At 37.1% G+C, this 22,374-nt stretch overlaps 1 protein-coding gene across 1 annotated transcript in view; it reads right to left on the reverse strand.

Moving 5' to 3' along the window:
* Positions 1-580: 580 nt before the first annotated feature.
* C1H8orf34 (chromosome 1 C8orf34 homolog) overlaps positions 581-22,374 on the reverse strand; it is a 292,718-nt gene continuing 270,924 nt past the window's right edge. The window contains exons 9-10 of the mRNA XM_007527156.3: positions 7,082-7,167; positions 581-1,817 (exon numbers count right to left, since the gene is read on the reverse strand). Coding sequence (XP_007527218.2) covers positions 1,729-1,817; positions 7,082-7,167 — 175 coding nt within the window. The 3' untranslated portion in view covers positions 581-1,728. The remainder of the gene's footprint in view (positions 1,818-7,081; positions 7,168-22,374) is intronic.

Genomic DNA, 22,374 nt, shown 5'->3' on the forward strand with positions numbered 1-22,374 from the left:
CATAAAGGAAAAAGGATAGGATAATGTACATAGCCGTGTTTCTTTCTGTTTTACAGGTTCTATCATTTTAATAATTAAACTATTTTATATAATAAAGGGAAATTATTTCTAAAAAACTTTATTGATTCAACACATATGTATTGCGTGTCTACTATATGTAGGGTCTCTGGTAGGGATATAAAAGAGAAAAAAAATGTAGATAAATTCTTGCCTTAAAGTTTGTATGCTATGAGAAGGAAATAGGCAATAAAAGAACATGGTGGTGAACAGAGACTTGAGTTGGTAGTGGTTGGTATTCATATACCAACCAGGGGAAGATAAGAAACTGTACTCATGTATTAATAATGTACTAAAAACCATAATTTACCCAATAAAATAATTTTTTTAAAAAGCAAATTAAATAGTAGATAGTGTAAGTACTGTGTAGAAAACTTAAGAATCCCCAAAACTTTATTAGGATGGGGACAACATCAATGAGAAGGTAACATATAAACAAAGTAAACTATAACAGAGATATTTTAATTAATTAATTTTAAAATTAATTATATAATAAATTCAATTAAAATGTGGTAATCTCAAACCAAATTATTTAATGCAAATAATATTCCAAATAATGTAATCTTTTCAGAAAGTATTATGTTTTGAATTGTCTATTCCCAAAATATATACATTGAAGTCCTAACACTTCTCCAGCACTTCAGAATGTGACTATATTTGAAGGTAACATGGATGTTTTTAAAAGAGATTTAGCTGAACAATTTTATTAATGTAAATGAAATTTGAGATACCCAGGACAGGCTCTAATGCAATGAGCTATGTTAGAAGAAGAAGGGGTTATTTATATACACATATATTTACAGAATAATAATGATGTAAAGACAAAGTGAGGATTTATAGGGAGAAAGGCATCAGAAGAAAGTGCCCTGGTAACATTTGGAACATGGACTTCTGCCTTCAGAAGTATGAGATAAAGAAAGCACTTCTGTTCCTTCAGTTTCCCAGTCTGTGTTGCTTGCCTACAGCAGCCCTAGCAAATCAGTACAAAGTCATTGCAACATACAAGCTCAGTCCAAATATTAAATTTAGGGCTATACAAGACTGGCTGGTCATTTTTATAGAAACTCAGTCTGTCTTATACATTTCATACTGAGAATTTAGAGGAAAATTTCATTGTTCTTTATTCTTTTTCTTAAGATTACATTTTTTATAATTAAATTTTTTTTATTTATTTATTAGGTAGAGACAGCCAGAAATCGAGAGGGAAGGGGGGGATAGAGAGGAAGAGAGACAAAGAGACACCTGCAGCACTGCTTCACCATTCATGAAGCTTTCCCCCTGCAGGTGGGGACCAGGGACTCAAACCTGGGTCCTTGTACATTGTAACATGTGTGTTCAACCTAGTGCACCACCACCAGGCCCCTATTTTCCTTTATTCTTTAATCACCAATTGCATTGAAAATCTAAAACTTGTTGTTTAAATGTACTCTACAGAAGAGATATAGTTTAGCAAAGATATCATAAAAACTACAATTAATAATACCATGCTTAAGATATATGAAACTTTTAGAGTAGATAAGAAGCTATACTCATGCATCAATAACTATCCTGTAAACTATTAATCTTCCAATAAAATAATGTGCAAAAATTAATGAATTACATAGTCCTATGAAGCACAGTGTAGTACTATATAGAACACGTAAATACAAAATTGTTGCAACGTGTATTTTTTTACACACTTACAGGTCCTGTTAATCTAGATATTTTCTCAAATTCTTCACTCTCTTCCATAAGGGCTTCTTCAGTTCCAGGTAAAGAATCTGTTTTTTTAAAAAATAATGAATAAAATATTATCACATACTGTTTACAAACTCAGATATGAAAATCTGTCATGAGAAAGGTATTAAAGTGACTACACTAGCTGTTGGAAAGTCATAGAAGTTGAGAATGAAAAAACAGAGTATAAAATGCTATTTACTTGGCTGAAGAACAATAACTGCAAAGTGTATAGTATTTTGATATAAAATGGAACCATACAATCAGATGTGCAAACTCTGTAGTCATCTAAGTTACTTGAAGTAACAGTCCTCTTGTCATATTAAGCAACTAATTGTTGCAACGATTAATGTCCCTTTTTGTTTTGTAATTTTGTATTTTTTTTACTTGCTGTCTCTATCAATTGTCATTTTACTCTTTTTGGCTACCCTATTTAGATATTCATTTTCATTCTTTTTTATGGTATGGGAATTCTGAAAATTTGGAAAAAATATATTATTACATAGCAGTTGTTTAATTTATTTTACTATATAAAACAAGAAGTTGCAATTACTTAGCTTAAATTGATTGAGGAATGAATAATAACTTTCAAGTATGTGAATCAAGTGCAAATACATCTGCTGAGTTAAATTCCAGCAACAAGGACTTTTGGGGGTTATGAAAATTCTGCAATAAGAATGGACATATAACAAGCAGAAATAATGCTTTAGTATTTTCTACTCAAATAACAGAAAGAAGTATTGTAAACCACTGAAGACATAAAGTTGAGCTATCACATTTATTTATATTTGAAAGAGTCATTTGAGTACCTAAATTTGTTCCTTTAGATGCCTGTACATATAGATGCCAGTGCTTTTGGCTCACAGAGAGTATACTTGGGGGCCTTGGGAGACCAGAGGTAGTGAAGGTGGAGGTGAAGGGGGAAAGAGTAGCTACTTGCTTAATGTACTTGCTTTGTTATGCACAAGACCAGTGGCTCCCACCACACAGAAGGAAAAAGTTACAGTGTTGTGATCCCTCTCTCTCTCTCTCTCTCTCTCTCTCTCTCTCTCTCTCTCCTCTTTCTCCTCTACCTTTCCCTTTCTCTCTGGTCAAAAAAAAGTGGCCTGGGAAACCAGGTGGTGGCACACTGGATTAAGCACAATGACCAGGGGGTTCAAGCCCCTAGTCCCCACATGCAGGGGGGAAGCTTTACAAGTGGTGAAGCAATGCTGCAGACATCTCACTGTCTTTCTCCCTATCTCCCCCTTCTTCTTGATTTTTGGTTGTTTCTATCTAATCAATAAAAAATAATAATAAATTATATTTAAAAATTACTTTAAAAAAAAAAGTTGACCTGGAGTAGTAAATTCCCAGTGATGACAAAAAAGAAAGTAGATTCTGGGAAGAATGAAGACAACAATAGGAAGCTTAGAACAAAGGCTTGGAAATAAAGAGTCAACTCTAATGCTCATAATTTTTAATTTTTACATTTAGAAGAAAAACAACTAAACACTAGAGTATGTATTTTATAGAGATGAAAATGGAGACCTTATTTTGGACCAGGAGCAGGGAACCATCTTTCTGCCATGGAACATTGAGATTATTTAAACTCGTCAATTAAAAAATGAACATTTAAAGCTTCTGTAGAGCAAAAGAAACCACTACCAAAACCAAGAGACCCCTCACAGAATGGGAGATGTTTTCATGCCATACATCAGACAAGAGTTTAAGAACCAAAATATATAAACTGCTTGCCAAACCCAACCACAAGAAAACAAATGACCCCATCCAAAAATGGGGAAAGGACATGGACAGAATATTCACCACAGAAGAGATCCAAAAGGCCAAGAAACACATGAGAAAAAAATGCTACAAGTCTTTGATTGTCAGAGAAATGCAAATAAAGACAACAATGAGATACCACTTCACTCCTGTAGGAATGTCATACATAGGGAGTCGGGCTGTAGCGCAGCGGGTTAAGCGCAGGTGGCACAAAGCACAAGGACCGGCATAAGGATCCCGGTTCGAACCCCGGCTCCCCACCTGCAGGGGAGTAGCTTCACAGGCGGTGAAGCAGGTCTGCAGGTGTCTGTCTTTCTCTCCTCCTCTCTGTCTTCCCCTCCTCTCTCCATTTCTCTCTGTCCCATCCAACAACGACAACAATAATAACTACAACAATAAAACAACAAGGGCAACAAAAGGGAATAAATAAATAAAATAAATATTTTAAAAAAAAAGGAATGTCATACATCAGAAAAAGTAACAGCAGCAAATGCTGGAGAGGTTGTGGGGTCAAAGGAAACTTCCTACACTGCTGGTAGGAATGTAAATTGGTCCAACCTCTGTGAAGAACAGTCTGGAGAACTCTCAGAAGGCTAGAAATGGACCTACCCTATGATCCTGCAATTCCTCTCCTGGGGATATATTCTAAGGAACCCAACACAACCATCCAAAAAGATCTGTGTACACATATGTTTTTAGCAGCACAATTTGTAATAGCCAAAACTTAGAAGCAACCAAGATGTCCAATAGCAGATGAGTGGCTGAGCAAGTTGTGATCTGTATACACTATGGAATACTAATCAGATATTGAAAATGGTGACTTCATTGTTTTCAGCCAATCTTGGATGGAGCTTGAAGAAATCATGTTAAGTGAAATAAGTCAGAAACAAAAGGATGACTATGGGATGATCTCACTCTCAGGCAGAAGTCAAAAAACAAGATCAGAAGAGCAAACACAAGTAGAACCTGAACTGGAATTGGCGTATTGCACCAAAGTAAAAGATTCTGGGGTGGTTGGGGGAGAGAATACAGGTCCAAAAAGGATGACAGAGGACCTACTGGGAGTTGTATTGTTATATGGAAAACTGGGAAATGTTATGCATGTACAAACTATTGAATTTACTGTTGAATGTAAAACGTTAATTCCCCAATAAAGAAATGTTTAAAAAATGAACACTTAAGTCTGAGGAGACACCATAATGGTTATGCAAAAAGACTTCCACACCTACCTGAGGCACCTAAAGTCTAAGGTTCAATCTATATCACCACCACAAACCAGAGCTAGACAATGTACTGGTAAAAAAAAAAAAAAAAAAAAAAAAAAGGACTTAATCTTGCTATGAAAAAGATTCAGGGTTTATTAAATTTCACAATCCACCAGCAGTTACCTTTAAATGACCAAATAATTTATGACGTGCAAGGTAGATGTTTTCTACTCATTTTAAACCGTGAAATTCTTCTCAAAATAAAACTAACTTTTGGATAATTACATGCATTTTTATATTACAGATGTATTAAAACTTTTTATCTACATCTATTCACAGAACACCAAAACTAGAAATTAATATTTTAAGCAAGTTATATGATGAGGATGACAACAAATTCTAAACTATCTATCCACTTACAAAGAATATTTGAACCTCTAGAATAACAACATAGCCCAACTGGAAAGTGTCTACATTATTGTGTTTTCAGTCCTGGGTATGAGTCCCAGAACTGCAAGAGACCATGATGGGTCCATGAACAACACTGACAGAGCTCTGTGGATAATGGAATAGCGATGCCATGCCTCTTTTCTCTCACTTTCTCTCTCTCTCTCTCTTTCTCCTTTCTAAGAAATAACAGGGACAAGAATGCTGCCTATCTAGTACATCCTGGGTTCATTTCTTGATGCAGAAAACACAAAAGGGAAAAAAGAAAAAGAATACTTGAAAGGAATACGGAAATAGTATAATGATTATACAAAGAAGACCTTCACACCTGAGGCTCTAAAGTCCCAGGGTCAGTACCCCACCCCACCCCCCAACACACACACACACACACACACACACACACACACACACACACACACAGCCATAAGCTACAGTTGAGCCATGCTCTGTTAAAAAAAAAATACTTGAATACAATCATGGTTAAGATAATGGAAAACTTCAAATTTATTTATATTCTGCTAGCAGTACATAAGTTTTCCTTTCACTCTGTCTTCACTAACACACTTGATTTGCTGGTAGTCTCTGTAGTCTTAATTTGTTTTTCTTTGACTGCAAGTGGTAATTCATGTTTATTCTTCTATAAAATATCTGTTAATATATGCTACTCATTTTTCTACAGGTCTAATGATATTTTATGAATTAAATTGTATGTATCCTCTATGTGTTCTGAGTATTTTTTTAATCTATGACAAATTCCAAATGTGTTTCTCAATGTTGTAGCAGGTTTATTCACTTTCTTTTCTTTTGAAGAAAAGGAATTCTTAATATGATATAGGTCTATTTAGATGTTTCTTATTAGATTGTATATATCCACTGGGTGTTCCGTATATTAATATTTTAAAAGACAAATTCCAAATACATTTTCTGATTATGTGACTTGTTTATTCACCTTTTATCTTTACTTCTTAATAAAAGGAATTCTTCACATGATATAATTACATTTCAGAATTATCTCTCTCATAATTAGGAATTTGTTAGGAATTTATCATCTTTCAATATGCTCTTCTCTATTCAGATGGAAGAAAAATATTCTTCTGTAGTTTCCTTTCTAATTTTTCCAATTGTATATATCCACTATTTCCTACAACAACACTGGATAGTGAAGCAGTAATGTTTAAATAGTATAATATGTGCTTATTATATATTTTGTTTGTTATTTCTTTAACATTTTATAGTGTCCTAACATTAAATTAAAATGTTAAATTAAGGGGTTTGAATTTTGACCTATAGGAAATAATGATAAAGTTAGGGACTTTATCTTTAGAAAGGAAGTTATCTGACTGAGGTGAGAATGTGCAAGAATATACTTACAGCTGCTGCATTAGCAGAGAAGGAAACCAAAAGCAAAGATTAGGTAAGATGAAGGGAAAGGAAAAGACTATTTCTTTACAGGAAATTCTGAAGTGACATTGTATAATTTGACATAATTTGGGCCTGAGGTTTATTTCTTAGGGTCTGGGAGATGGGATCAAGAATGTTGTTAATATTTCTACCCAAGAAGAGTTAAGCTATCTATGATGTGAGAATAACAGTAACTAATATAATGTTCTGAAAACAAGTCATAATTAGTAGTTAACCAATTTTTAGAAGTATCCAACACATAGTAGATCTGGTTTTACTACAGTAGGCACAGATATTCAAAGACTGCTTAATTCAATTAATTTGGAGTTCACACTCTTGCTCTGGTTTCTCCTTTGCCCTTAATCTTCTGAAATGTACAGCTTGGAGTGTTATAAAAGTGGCAGCTGTGATGATATGATGAAGGTGAAAATGACTGATTTGGTCCCTCAGACACTAAAATTAGAATAAATACTATTGAAATTGAAACTTACCCAAAGAATCTGGGATTATTTCATCTGGAGAGTGAAGTATTTGTGTTATCTCTTCTGTTCTCTCTGCCAGGTTGTCTCCTTGAAGCCTAAATAATTAAAAAAAAATGATCATTTAAACTTTAATAAGCAAAATCAATTATTTTGTGAGTAGACTTTCTTTAGTACAATTTGATCAAATTTATGTAAGAGATTAAGTATGTAGGTTTATGAGTTATTGAAAGATGTTTAAGACCTGACAATGAGTTCTAATTTGGATATTTAATGTTAATATTAAAACCTAAATTTTAAAATGATGCAGTTATTTTCTTTACAATCTTATGTTCAGAACTTGAAAGCATTATGTTGAAAGAGACAAGCCAGAAAGATAAAGACCAACATCGGATAGACACAAGCTCTTATTTCCCCTGGATTGGTATGTAGGAGACATAAGAGGATCCCAATATTCCTTCATCCTGTTCCTTTCCTTCCATCTCCAGAGTCCTTTGCTTTGGTGCAATAAGCCACTCCCAGTCCAAATGATCTCACTTATGATGGAACTTAAAGAACAATAAGGGGAAACATAAGGTAAAACTTGGACTGGGAGTGGCTTATTGCACCAAAGCAAAGGACTCTGGAGATGGAAGGAAAGGAACAGGATGAAGGAATATTGGGATCCTCTTATGTCTCCTACATACCAATCCAGGGGAAATAAGAGCTTGTGTCTATCTGTTGAAGATTATTCTATAAACTTTTTTTATAATGGGATTTATATTCAATTAGTCATCAAAAGGAAGAGCTTACCAGGGAGCACATTTTAGATAACAGAATTAAGCCAATTTACCTCAACCTGACACTACTTTTTTCCTCCTAGAGAATAGTATACATTATACAAACTCCTAAAACTTCCTTTATGTCTACAGTTTTCTCCATATTGGTCTGTGCCTGAGAAATGGTGATACCTATGTATGATCATGTTATCAAATGTGATTCTTTTTCTCATATCATGAAAGGCTTTAATGTCCTTTTATTAAAAGTTTATTTCATAAAGTTTTAACGCTCCCAATAAAGGACCAAGTGGTGGTGCACCTGGCTGAGCACACGTGTTACAATGTGCAAGGACCTAGGTACAATTCCCTGTTCCCCACCTGCAAGAGAAAACTTTACGAGTGTTGAAGCAGGGCTGTAGTTGTCTCTCTACCTTATCATTTCCCTATCAATTTCATCCCTCTTGATTACTGGCTGTTTCTATCCAATAAATAAATAAAGATAATTTTTTAAAAGGCAGAGGAGATAGCATAATGGTTATGCAAAGAGACTTCAAAGTCCCAGGTTCAATCCCCTGCAGCACTATCAGCCAGAGCTCAGTAGTGCCATGTAAAAAAAAAAAAAAAAAAAAAACCTAAATGGGAAATGAGTCTCTAACAAAGTCAAACATAATCAAGAAATAAAAACTAAAGTGTAACTTTCTTTTGCCTATTGTGGCATTTGGTGTATAATTATTTTTTTAATTCTTTTTATTTATAAAAAGGAAACTGACAAAACCATTGGTTAGGGTACAACTTTGCACTTTTCCCACCACCAGACTTCCATATCCCATCCCCTCCCCTGATAGCTTTCCTTTTTTTTTTTTTTTTTTTTTCCTCCAGGGTTATTGCTGGGCTCGGTGCCTGGACCATGAATCCACCGCTCCTGGAGGCCATTTTCCCCCTTTTTGTTGCCCTAGTTGTTACAGCCTTGTTGCGGACCTGCTTCACCACCCGTGAGGCGACTCCCCTGCAGGTGGGGAGCCGGGGGCTTGAACCGGGATCCTTACGCCTGTCCCTGCGCTTTGCGCCACGTGCGCTTAACCCAATGTGCCACCGCCCGACTCCCCCCTGATAGCTTTCCTATTCTTTACCCCTCTGGGAGTACAGACCCAAGGTCATTGCGGGACACAGAAGATGGAAGGTCTGGCTTCTGTAATTTGTTTGGTGTATAATTACTTATCTAACCCTTACTAATATGGTTAGTAATAAGTCAAATGCTATAGCAATGTAAAGGAATTATAACTGTCCATGATTTTGTAGAGTTCTCAGTTTAACTTAGAGGGCCCTGAAAACAACCTAGCAGATTGGGTGGCCTTGAAACTGACTCATCTTTTCAGCCAAACACTGCCCTCCAGATACCTTAAGAGTTGAATTTACTGTGACTTGGCATTAACTCTGCTGTGAAATGCTTCACAGTCCTGTTATCCCTGAGTGCTCTGCCAATGTTTCCCAAGCTGTGAGCCACACAGTACTACTTCTGTAACAGCTTAGTAGACAATATACAAACAAGGACTGTGTGGACAAGTCCAGGAAATACTTTTTTTTTTTTTTTTTTTTTTTTTCAGAGCACTGCTCAACTCTGGCTTATGGCAGTATGGGAGATTGAACTTGGGACCATGAAGCCTCAGGCATGACAGTCTTTTTGCATAACCAGTATCCTATCTAACCCTGAGGAAATAGTCTTAGAGCTAAAGCACTATTTTCTAACTATAGGTGTTTTACTCATTTTTTCATTTTCTAGGACTCTCTCCCATATTAAAACTTTTATATGTTCTCTATAAACAAAATGTGTTTTGCTTCTCCTTGTCATACTGAAATCATTTTCTCCTCTTTAGAATATTTACCATCACAGCACCTTCTATTTATAGAGACTACCTAACCTCTTAAACTCAGATAAGAAATACTCTATTTGCTAATTTCTTTGTCTCTTAAGACTGTGCAGGCTCAAAGATTTCTTCTTCAAGAACCGCTATGCATATAAAACCAAAAATCTGAAATTTTCTCACCCCATTAGTTTGCCACTTTTCCTTCTGCTTCATTTTCCCTAACCCAAAGACAAATACCTCAAACATCCTGTAATTCAGAAAACTGTTGATCTAATGCTCTGTTTTCTAACTACATCTTCACCTCTTTTAGGCTCTTTCACAATTCACTTTTGTTAATACTTTTTCTCTAGTCAAATACAGATTTCCATCTTCCTGCTTTTCTCTTTGTATCCAGCCACATTTCCCTTTGTATTCTATTAGTTAGAATTTGTTTCTTCAGTTTCCATGCACCCATTCCCATTTCTCATGACTGCCCAACCAGGCACTAACCCTCTATTAATGCACAATTTTCATGAACTTAGATAGGTGAACAATTTTGAGGAAATCATCATATTCTAGGACTGATGAGAGCAAGTCAATAGGCTTCAACTATAAGTATGGGCTTCTTGGCTTTCATTCTTTCTCCCAATCCTTTCAAGTTCTTTTAAAAATGTTAGCTCTCGAGGGCCTTCGTCTTGCCTGGGTACTGGAACCTCTAGGTTAGGGCTCACTTTCCAGCATGCTTCTCTCAATTCATACCAACTGAAACTGCATCTGCTGATCCCAGCCTATTCAATGCAGTGAGTACCACCTTAGCATGCCTCACTTTGGAATGTGTCCAAAGACATGTAGAATGTCAACCCTTCACCATCATTACTCAGGTGAGAACTTTCCTTTCTCATAGGACTCCTTAATTCCATTTCGGGTGGTTCACTTCCTAACAAAACCTCAGAACCTAGATATATGCCATGAGATAAGGCAGATGTACACATGTATCCATAAATTAGGGCAAAATATATACCTTAATGCAAAAGAGCATCATAATTTGCAGTGAATCAATAAATGAAGCAAGCAAGTAGAAAGACCTAAAAAGGCACCTTAAAGTACCTAATAAAAGAGTTTCTACTTAGACCTAGAACCCTCCTCATCTGCTTCCTATTACACTTCCCTCAGCCACTCCAAAGCTAACCTTATCAAAGTAAGGACTACAAAAACTGAATAAAGCAAGACACTGGAATACTTAAATGATGACTCTTTAGTCACTATGAGGTCACCCCATCAGTTGGGGCCCTAGTCAGGGAGTCCTGTGATTCCCACACAAACATGATGAGCCTAGACCTCGAATAGATCCCTCTCCTGATGGTCATCTCCATCAGGAATAACATGATGAACCCTTTTGTGGTCCCCTGTAAGACCTTGCCTTCAGTGTGAATCAACAATGGTAGAGAATGTTCCATCCTCCAAAAGGAGGCTGGATAACATACTCTATCTACCACTTGAATAAGATGGATCCTGAAATTGGTGCAACTCTGAATGTTCCTACTGATGACCACAGAATGCAAATTCATACCTACAGGGATGTAGAGATTGCATAGGCTCCTATGCTGAATATGGGCCCAGATCAAATCAGTAGGGTTTATAGTCCACGATATTTATACACTTTCCTCACATGTGGAAGTTGCTCTCTTCCCTGATCCAGCTTACCAGCCCTTTTCCCAACCATGACATCATCTCCCCAGACAATAACTTGGGTCCACCTGCATATCAGATGTTAAAAATTAATAAAGTGATGTGCCCTTTGGAATATACCTAAAATAGACCTACTAGCTATTTCCAAAATGGAGACCTCAACTCTTCATCTGCACTACTCCAGCCTTTAGGTTCAGGATTAGTCAACAATCTATAGTTTTATATGTTAAGTCTTTTATAGCCACCAGGTTCCTTATGCTACCATAACGCCAACTGGACTTCCCTGGACAGATCACCTCACCAATGTGTCCTGGAGCTCTGCTTCCTCAGAGCCCTGCCCCACTAGGGAAAGAGAGAGACAGGCTGTGAGTTGGATCAAACTGCCAATGCCCATGTTCAGCAGGGAAGCAATTACAAGAGCCAGACTTTCCACCTTCTGCACCCCATAATGACCCTGGGTCCATGCTCCCAGGGGGTTAAAGAATAGGAAAGCTATCAGGGGAGGGAATGGGATACGGAGCTCTAGTGGTGGGAATTGTACCCCTCTTATCCTATGGTCTTGTCAGTGTTTCCATTTTAAAAATAAATTAATTAAAATAAAAATATATCAGCTCTCTTTTCTGTTATCTAAAAAAGTTGTAACCATCAATAAGAACTTTCACCCTTATTCATATATTTCATAGAGCATAACTTTACTATGGCTTGTATTCACCACCTTTACAATTCACAGAGGTGACTGATAGTTCTTAACCCTGTGTCAGGATTAGACCATTAAGCTGATGATTTGAAATATACCACCTCATCTTGCTCTTAAATATTGATATTACCTACTACCAACATACCATGGTCATTCAGTTATATTCATTTCAACTCAACTTTTTCAATATATTTTATTATCTTTATTTACTTATTTGATAGGGACAGCCAGAAACTGAGATGGAAAAGGGTAATAGAGAGGGAGAAAGACAGAGAGATGCCTGCAACAATGCTTCACCACTCTTGAAGCTTTCCCTCTACAAGTGGGAACTGGGGTCTCAAACCTGGGTCCTTGTACATTGTAACGGGTGCACTCAAACAGGAAAGCCACCACCCAGCCCCTCATTTCAACTAATCTTAGTGCAGAATTTAACACAAATATTTTAGTGATCACATGATCACATGGGCACAGTTTAGAGAAATAGTAATTTACAATAAATAGAATTAAAGTTATTTTTTATTTATTTATTTATTCATTTTGGAGTTATTTGGAGAGAGAGGTAGTATGTCAATGAGATTTTCAAAATAGTCCTTATCTTTTAACCATAAGGAAATAAACACAAAACATAATCCTTCTCAAAAATCACTTAAAATAACTATTTACTTTTTATGTCCTTACTTCTTTGAGTCACACCCCATAAGTATCCTCCATCCAGTGACTTTGCTTCCACTTTTCATTCACTGTTTTATTTTACAAGATTTGTGCCTCTGTTAATCTGAGGTGACTGCTCACAATGATAATGCCTGACTTTTTAATATTTATTTATTTATTCCCTTTTGTTGCCCTTGTTGTTTTATTGTTGTAGTTATTATTGTTGTTATTGGTGTTGTCATTGTTGGATAGGACAGAGAGAAATGGAGAGAGGAGGGGAAGACAGAGTTGGGGAGAGAAAGACAGACACCTGCAGACCAGCTTTAATGCCTGTGAAGCGACTCCCCTGCAGGTAGGGAGCCCGGGGGACGGGGTCCTCGAACCAGGATCCTTATGCCTGTCCTTGCAGCCACGTGCATTTAACCCACTGAGCTACCACCCAACTCCCATAATGTCTGACTTTTTAATTGTCATAGACAATGGAAACTTTTAAGACATTTTTATTTGTCTTTTTAGTGGATTTTTTTTTTTTTTTTTTTTTTTTTTTTAATGAGTAACTTCTGATTCTTGATCCGGTTGCTTTACTTCTTTAGCACTTCTTTTTCCTGGATCCTGGCCTACTTCTGCTTCGACTAGTACGGCTTCTTGGTCTCCCTCAGAACCCTTCTATGTTTGCAGTTTCTCCTCTCAATTATATCCAAGGCCCTTTTCTCACTATTATACCAGCTCCTGGAATCATTTCATTTGCCCTGATGGTTTTAGTCACATAAAGGTAAAGGTTTTTCAAGCCTTTGTCTTGAGTCCTCAGTTCAGGATTAGTCCCCCCCAAACTTTTTGCATAACATTTCACACCTAAGCATGAGTTGCATTTCATGAGATGCGGCAAGTCCAAAGGTAAATGTACTGTCATTACCACCTTCTATTTAACTGTACACAACTAATCAACCCCAGTCTTGCAAATAGTATTGATTAGAGAGATTTGGGGAATCTATCCTTTATACTGCTACCATAGTCTTGTTCATCCTGACTTACCTGAATTACTTGCTATATAGCTTCCTCACTAATATTCATACTTAGACACTTGCTCTCTAAAATTCATTTTCCTACAGCTACCAAGATGTTCAAAACAAATACAACCATGTTCTTCTCATGTTTTCAATATTTTAATATTAGAAAACTGAATATGAACAGTTTAGGGGGTACATGGATAAGTTTTAGAGAAATAACCATAATTCACAATAAATGGAGTGGAAAATCTTGTTGGGCATGATTTTTGGAGAGGAAGAGAACATTTCAACCAAATTCTCAAAATAACCCTTGTGTCAAAGAGCTTTCAAACTATCATTTTTATTGGCCTCTCATTACCTGCAAGATGAGTTATGATTTCCTTAGTCAGTTATTAGTCTCTCTTGCGCAATCCTTACCTGTCTCTATAAATTCACCCTCTCAGATAGTTTACCAAGGATTTTATACTTCATAAGCAAGGTGCTTTCTCCCTTTTTTGGTAAATATTGTTATTAACCATCTGTAGTATTGTATAATTACTTGTGACCGAATTTACCCTTCCACCCTTTTTACCATTTGACTCATCATTTGTTTTTCACACTATATATCTACTCTTCTCGGAGCCTTTTTATCCTGAAGTCTAAGTACCCACATGAATATGTACTACCATTTTTAATTCAACATATTATAATAATTTATACTCTATGTTTGTCAGTACTGCCCATGTATCTTTTCTAAAGACTTATTTTAATAGTCTCATATTGTAACGACTGAGCTAGCTGGGCTGGTTAAAGACTTATTTTAAAGTTTCCCACTAGAAAAACAGTTTTGCATGAGAAAAAGAGGGGAAGATAATGAGGGAGTGAAACCAAAATGCCACTCCAATTTGTGGGTGGTACATGGATTAAGCCTAGACTTCAGACATACAAGTCCTGGTCTTTACCAGTTTGAGCTATTTCTCTAACCGCTTCAAATGTCTTCAAGGCAAAAAAAAATTACACACGTGTGTGTGCACACATACACACACACACACCTTAGCTAGATTAGATAGAAATTGTTATTCTGTATGCTATAAAAGAAGGTTTTTTGTTTGTTTGTTTGTTTGTTTGTTTGTTTACTGACTAATGAACTTTGGAGATAAAAAAAAGAAAGTGGGACTCAGTCAACATATGAGAAGTTTTCTATAAAACACTATTGTTGAGTACAGTTATATCCTGAGAAAGTAGATTTAAAAAATCACCCTACATACATTTCCAATCAAGTCACTCTTATTATACTTCACTCTGACGCAGAATGTGAGAGAGAGGTGTATGTGCTGATAGATGTTATATCCTAGGAGCAAGTAAGAGGGACAAAAGAGTAACATGTAAAGGGGAGAACAAATACAAGGACATGTTACAGTGTCAGTGCCTCTTCGGGTGACTGCTGCTCAGTCTTACACAGATTTCCGAGAATTGCTAAGGGATACGTTTACTTCAAAAGTGAAAGCTGAAAGCAGTTATTCAAAGGGTTTAGCCAGTGATATCACGAAACTTTTAAGAGGCTCATGTGTTGTTGCTGAGTCATTCTTACTGCCATCCCTGATAAGGAAAGACGATGTAATAAATATCTGCAAAAGTAAAATGTTGAACACTGCACCTATACAAAGTTGAATGCCACAGCATGGAACATGCACAGAAATATATGCCAATTAGAAGCAGATAAAGTATTTTAAGTAGAGCACAAGTGAGACTGATAAACGTGAATGAATATGCTTGGGTTTAAAATAAATGGATTAGATTTAATTTCTTATTTTCCAGTGAAAACCGAGTAAAGCACATGCTGTCATAAATATCAGCAAATTCTATCATCTCCAAGCTTAGTAAGTCAAAAATCACCTTCCAATGAGTTAGTCTTAGCAGTGAATAAGCCAGTATGAGATAGTCTCCAAAGAGACTATTACAGGTCCTACAGGGAGCCTATCATAGTCCTGGAACAAATATATAAATAATTGATATTTGGTAAATAAATATTGCTGAAAAATGTTTCCAAGTCTCAAAAACAAAAACTGTCTTTAATAAGATGAATTAGTCAAGACAAAAATTATCTATGCTCATTCAGTATACATATGATAACAGTGATGGCTCAAGCTTTGTTTAACAGGTGACAGTTAAATCTCAGTTGACCTCAAGATCTTACCCCATAAAAAGAAGCAAGAGGGAGTCAGGCAGTAGCACAGTGGGTTAAGCCACATGGTGCAAAGCACAATGACTGGAGTAAGGATCTTGGTTCAAGCCCCCGGCTCCCCACCTGCAGGGAGGTTGCTTCACAAGCGGTGAAGCAGGTGTGCAGGTGTCTATCTTTCTCTCCCCCTCTCTGTCTACCCCACTTCTCTCCATTTCTCTCTATCCTATCCAATAACAATGACAGCAATAACAACAATAATAATAACCACAACAACAAGGACAACAAAAGGAAAAAAATAGCCTCTTGGAGTAGTGGATTCATGGTGCAGGTGCTGAGCCCCAGAAACAACCCTGGAGGCAAAAAAAAAAAAAAAAAAAAAGAAGCAGAAGAAGAAGCTAGAAAGGGGGCCTGGTGGTGGCACATGAAGCTAAGCACAAACTTTACAATGAGCAAGGTCAAGATTTAAGCCCCCAAACCCACCTGCAGAGGGATGCTTCACAAGTAGTGAAGCAAGTCTGCAGGTGTCTTTCTCCCTCTCTACCTCCCCTCCCCTCTCAGTGTCTCTCTGTTCTATCAGATACAAAAGAAAAGAAAAAAAAAAACATAGCCACCAGGGAGTAGTAGATTCGTAGTGCTGGCACTGAGTCCCAGTAATAACCCTGGTGGAAATAAAAATAAAACAAGGAATGAAGCAAGAGGGGGTGGTGATGGCACACCTGATTGAGTGCACATGTTATAGTTTTCAAGGACCCAGTTTTGAGTCCCTGGTCCCCACCTGCAGGGGGAAAGCTTTGTAAGTAGTGAAGCAGGGCTACATCAGCCTGGTGGAGCTGTAAAATGTTATGAGAGAAAATTTAAATAAGAGAATTCTTTAATTTTTCACATTGCTCTAGAATATTTCAGAATCACGAGCTGTCACCTTTCTATTTTTATGTTAGCATGATATGTATATTATATTTTAATCTTCCATAAACACTTTCTTCCAGAAAGTAAATACTATTACCTAAAATACAGACACTCAGGAAATGTTTCTCTGAACTGCACTGAATGTGATATACATAACATGAAATGTCATACTAGCATTTCTAACTTATACAGATTAAATAAACAGATATGGATTACAGGAGGAGTGCTAACAGAGTGGTGGTACTTAAAATTGAACACACATGTTATAATGTGCAAGAAGCAGGGTTCAAGCCCCCGTTCCCTACCTGCAGGGAAAAAGCTTGGTAGGTGGTAAAGAAGTCCTTCAGGTGTCTCTCATTCTCTCTCCATTTCTACCCTCTTGATTTCTGGCTGTTGCTATCCAATAAATACAGATTTAAGAGAAAAACCTTAAATTGAATTTTTAAATGCTAAAGTTGTATCAGGTTAAAAAAAGAGAGAGATAAAAGTGTCCTAACTAAATAACTATGAAATAATAGACTCTATACTAGAAAACAGAAATCTTGCTGAGGTAAAGCTAATACAAGAAAAAAGAGAATGAATACCCAGTATATTAGAAGTGGCTAGGAATACGTTCACTGAAATCGTTACAGTGAGAAAATCAAACAAAATATGTAGATTGAGAGGACTGGGTCTTTACAGGATAAACAAGAAATTTGACTTAATAGAACAGAAATCATTGCTTACATAAAATATGATATAAAGTATATGTGATACACATTATATAAGAAGAAAATTATATTACCGCTTGAACTGGTGAGATCTAGGAAGCCACTGGGGAAGATTTTGCAATAATGCAAAAGCCCACGAGAAAAGCATGGTGTGAGGAGAGTGCCAGTGAGCGTGTAAGCACTGACTCTTACACTGGGGAGCAGTGAGCCAAAGTCAACCACGTGCTCATTCACACTTTCATTCTATAACTGGAGATGTCACACAAACAAGTAAATATATAGAACCCACTGTAGATAAACACTCCAACTAAAAACGAAAGAAGGAAAAAGTAAAGCCAAGAAGATATCAAGGGAGCATCTAGAGGAGGAATGTGAAATTTGTACAGTGTGTCCAGGTAGCTCTCACTTGACAGTAATGTCTCTTCATTACTCGGGTGAGACCTTTCCTTTTATAGTACACTCTAATTTCATCTCAGGTGGTTCACTTTCTAACGAAGTCCCATAACCTAGATATACACCAGTTTCTGTGAGAGAGAGCTTATGTGCACAGGTATCCATAAACTACTGCAAAATATATACCTGAAAGCAGTAGTACACTAGAGTTTGCAGTGAGTACCTCCCTAACACTTCCTCTCCACTATTCCAAGCTTGGGATCCATGATTGCTCAACAAATTGTTTGGCTTCGTATGTTAACTCTCTTTTCAATCACCAGGTTCCAGATGCCACCAGGATGCTGGCCAGGCTTCCCTGGATTGAAGACCCCACCAATGTGTCCTGGAACTCAGCTTCTTCAGAGACACACCCTACTAGGGAAAGAGAGAGGCAGACTGGGAGTATGGACCGACCAGTCAACGCCCATGTTCAGTGGGGAAGCAATTACAGAAGCCAGACCTTCTACCTTCTGCAACCCTCAACGACCCTGGGTCCATGCTCCCAGAGGGCTAGAGAATGGGAAAGCTATCATGGGAGGGGGTGGGCTATGGAGATTGGGTGGTGGGAATTGTGTGGAGTTGTACCCCTCCTACCTTATGTTTTTGTTCATTAATCCTTTCTTAAATAAAAAATTTAAAAAAAAAACTTGAAGAAGTGAGGGGATAAGCAGAACAACCACTGGAAAGAAAATTAACGTTTCAGAAAATGCAAATGCAGTCTTGATGCCAGTCAGTGAAATAAAATTAGCAAGACCATGAGAGAGGGATGGGGTAGCAGAGAGGCAACTGGGATCTAGAAATGTCATCTAGAAACCCAAAGCTGAAATAACCTAGTCTTCTCGCTTAGTGAAAAAACGAAGAGTGTTCTGAATGTGACAAGTCAGATTAGACTTCCACTTTCAGAAGTGATCACCTGACCAATATCTAGGATAAGGAACAAGCTGGAAAGCAGAGAGACTCTTTAGCAGGTTATTTCACAAATCTTACTGACAGATGGTCAATAATGGTCAATAATGGCTCAGTGATGGCAGTGAAGGAACTCATTCAAGACAAAGGTTGATTCTGGATCCATTCTGTACCTGGAGCCAGCACTGTTTCTGAAAAAAATTAGATTTGGGATTAGAGGAAATATGAGTAAGTAAAGGCAGCATTTTTTCTGTCCAGAGTGATCATGTGATCATTTGCTGCACTAAGAAAAACTGAAGGAAAAGCACATCTGATGGGGATTAGGTGGAATCTGGTCCGGGCCATGGTAAGCTTCTAGGGCTTTTGAAGCATGGACGCAGAGGTGCAGAGAGGGAGCTGGGTATTCATGTGGAGATGCTGAGCAGACAGTTTGGTGTTATGATGAGGACTATCTGGGCTCTAAATTCTCTACAGAAAGCTTCAGAATATGATCTAATGCTACTAATTCAGCTATTTTCAAGAATTCGATACCCTGTTTCACCAGAAAATAAACACTATATCATAATAAATGTCAATTAGATCAGGGGAGTCATCACAAACAGTTTGGGTCCTAAGAAACGTTGAACCATTTTCTTCATTGAGCCGGAAAATTAACTTATCTTCCCCCCTTTCAAAGTCTGCTTTCAATTCACAAGCCTCTCTCAAAACATCAGTCAAGTTATTCTAAATCTCTAAATAAGAGACTTTCCATTTTACATTTCCAATCTGTTTTTCCAGAATTACTTTTTTTTTTGAGGGAAATGCTAATAATTTGTTATCATCTACTCAGTTTTAAAATATGAAAAGAAGTCAAAACTATCATCAAAACATTTATTAAGCACCTTCGCAGGCCAAGTCCTAAAAGGAGTACTGAACCCGCAATCTGTCGGAGCTGTACGTATCTGACGGCCTCTCCATTTGACTGCACTCAGACCCCATGAGAGCCTAATTTTTCAGGGAAAAACTTATTCTCTTCCCTGTGATCATCTCCAAGCCCAGTGACTTCATTCCAACATGCAGTGAGTGTATGTGAGCACTGCAGTTTGCCCCCCAGCTAGATGGTGGACTTACACTGATTCTGACCTTCCGCATCATTTCTCAGATGCCATGGTAGCCCTTGCTGTGCCTCAGACACAGCCATCTCCCAGCATCCTGAAATGTTCTCCCTCATCTACTTTTCCAAGGGAGGATTCCCAACAGCACTTAGACTTTCTTTCTGGGGGGCTGGGCGGTGACGCACCAGGTTAAGCATGGCGATCCACACACGGGTTATCCCCAACTACAGGGGAGACACTTCACAAGTGGTGAATTGGGCTGCAGATGTCCTTCTCTCCCTCTCTATCTCCTCCTCCTCTCTCAATTTCTCCTTATCCAATCCAATTAAAAAAAAAAAAAAAAAAAAGGTCTCCAGGAGTGGTGGGTTCATAGTGGTGGCAATAACAGTGAAGGTTAAATAAGTAAATAAACAGACTTTCCTTCTTATTTTAGTATATTCGTTTCAAAATCTTCCCTGATGGGCCATCAAAATAGCTATTTTGTCATAAGTACAAAACAAGTTAAAGCCAGGGCTCTACCACAATGCTGTGGTCTCTGTCTCTGTCTCTGTCCCTGTCTCTCTCTCTCTCTCTCTGAAAAATAAAATCACCTGGAGTTATCTAGTCCTGATGATGATATAAAATTATAAAGAAATGAATATCTTCCTTCATGCATTCACTGGTAGTCACTAGTGCTATTGTTTGTCTCTTGTTCTGTATGTCCTATAAAGATAAATAACAAACACAAGATGAAACACCCATTTCCTGAATAAGAAGTAGAATAGAATAATAGGCCCTTTTGCCAGAGGACTACCTTAAACTCTTTTTTTAAATTCTCCTCCAACTCTAACCAACCTCTGAAAATGAATCCTTAAGATACAATAACTTGTGGTGAAACACCCTACTAGGGAAAGAGAGAGGCAGACTGGGAGTATGGACCGACCAGTCAACGCCCATGTTCAGCGGGGACGCAATTACAGAAGCCAGACCTTCTACCTTCTGCAACCCACAATGACCCTGGGTCCATGCTCCCAGAGGGATAGAGAATGGGAAAGCTATCAGGGGAGGGGGGGTGGGCTATGGAGATTGGGTGGTGGGAATTGTGTGGAGTTGTACCCCTCCTACCCTATGTTTTTGTTCATTAATCCTTTCTTAAATAAAAAATTTAAAAAAGAAGTAAAAAAAAAAAAAATCACATTTCTGTTAAACATTTCTTTTAACTTCTTATCTCCTAAAAGTGAGATCTGGGCCACCAAGATATCTGTAACTCTGTAATAAAATTAACATTTAATTCATACATACATGTAATTGTCATAGGTGACCTTTTAACTCAACTTGTAGTGACACTCTTAATGCGTGTTTAAGAATTGTTGGGAATAGCACTATACACAAACGCAAACTCCAAATGAATCAAAGGCTTAGATGTTAGGCCAGAAACCGGAAAATACATAGAAGAAAACATGGGCAGAGCGATGGGAACAACAAAACACAGGGTGAAATTTGAAATATATGTGGTCTGTTGAAGTAAGTAAAAGAAACAGGTGGCGTGCACTGAGGAGCCATGCACAATGGCACTTCAGAACCTAAGATAGTGGGGGAAACTATGTAAATCACTATCATGGAATGACGAGATAGTATACCCATGTAACAACAGCAGTCTTGTAATTCATTATTTCCCTAGTAAAACAATTAAAATTTCAATTTTGTAGGGGAGAGCTGAAAGAGAACTGGAAACCCAGTGCATGATGGTATAGTAGAACCTAAATTGATCGTGGGATTGATGTGCAGATACCGATCAAAGAAAGATGAGAAATTGTATCCATGTGACAACTCCTGTCTCATAAATCATTACTTCCCTACTAAAGCTGTATACATGCATACATAGACATATACATAATTCATATATATATATATTCACAAATATATATATAAATATATATATATTTATATATATAATATATATTATATATAATAATATATAATATATATATTCACAAATATTTATAATTTTAAAACCAAATCTAAAGAAAGCTCACATGGAGACTAGACATGTCATCTTTGTCTTTTCTACTTTACATCAACTCAAATATAAAAGCGTAAACACAAAATCAGTAGGAAAGATGAGCCACAGAACAGGACTGGTTCTTAACCAAAGTCAGGACTACAAAATCAGATTCTCCAGGCAGGTATGGCCACAGTGTGGGTGACAAATGCTAAAATGTGAAAGCCATTGGTCTATAGGTTCAGTTATAGTCCTCACCTAACTATAACTGTTTAGGTAGATTTTTGGAAGTATCTTCACAAGGAATGATAACAGACTGAAAGAGAACTCATACATGAGGAGATCATTTTATAAATATTAAATTTAGTTGAAATATGTCTACACAATTATATTTAAGGAAGTCTCATGAGCTCAAAACACATTCTTTCATTGGCATCTTTCTTTTGGATTTTCCTTAGCTCCAGAG

Source organism: Erinaceus europaeus, chromosome 1 (genome assembly GCF_950295315.1).
Source record: "Erinaceus europaeus chromosome 1, mEriEur2.1, whole genome shotgun sequence".
Classification (NCBI taxonomy): Eukaryota; Metazoa; Chordata; class Mammalia; order Eulipotyphla; family Erinaceidae; genus Erinaceus; species Erinaceus europaeus.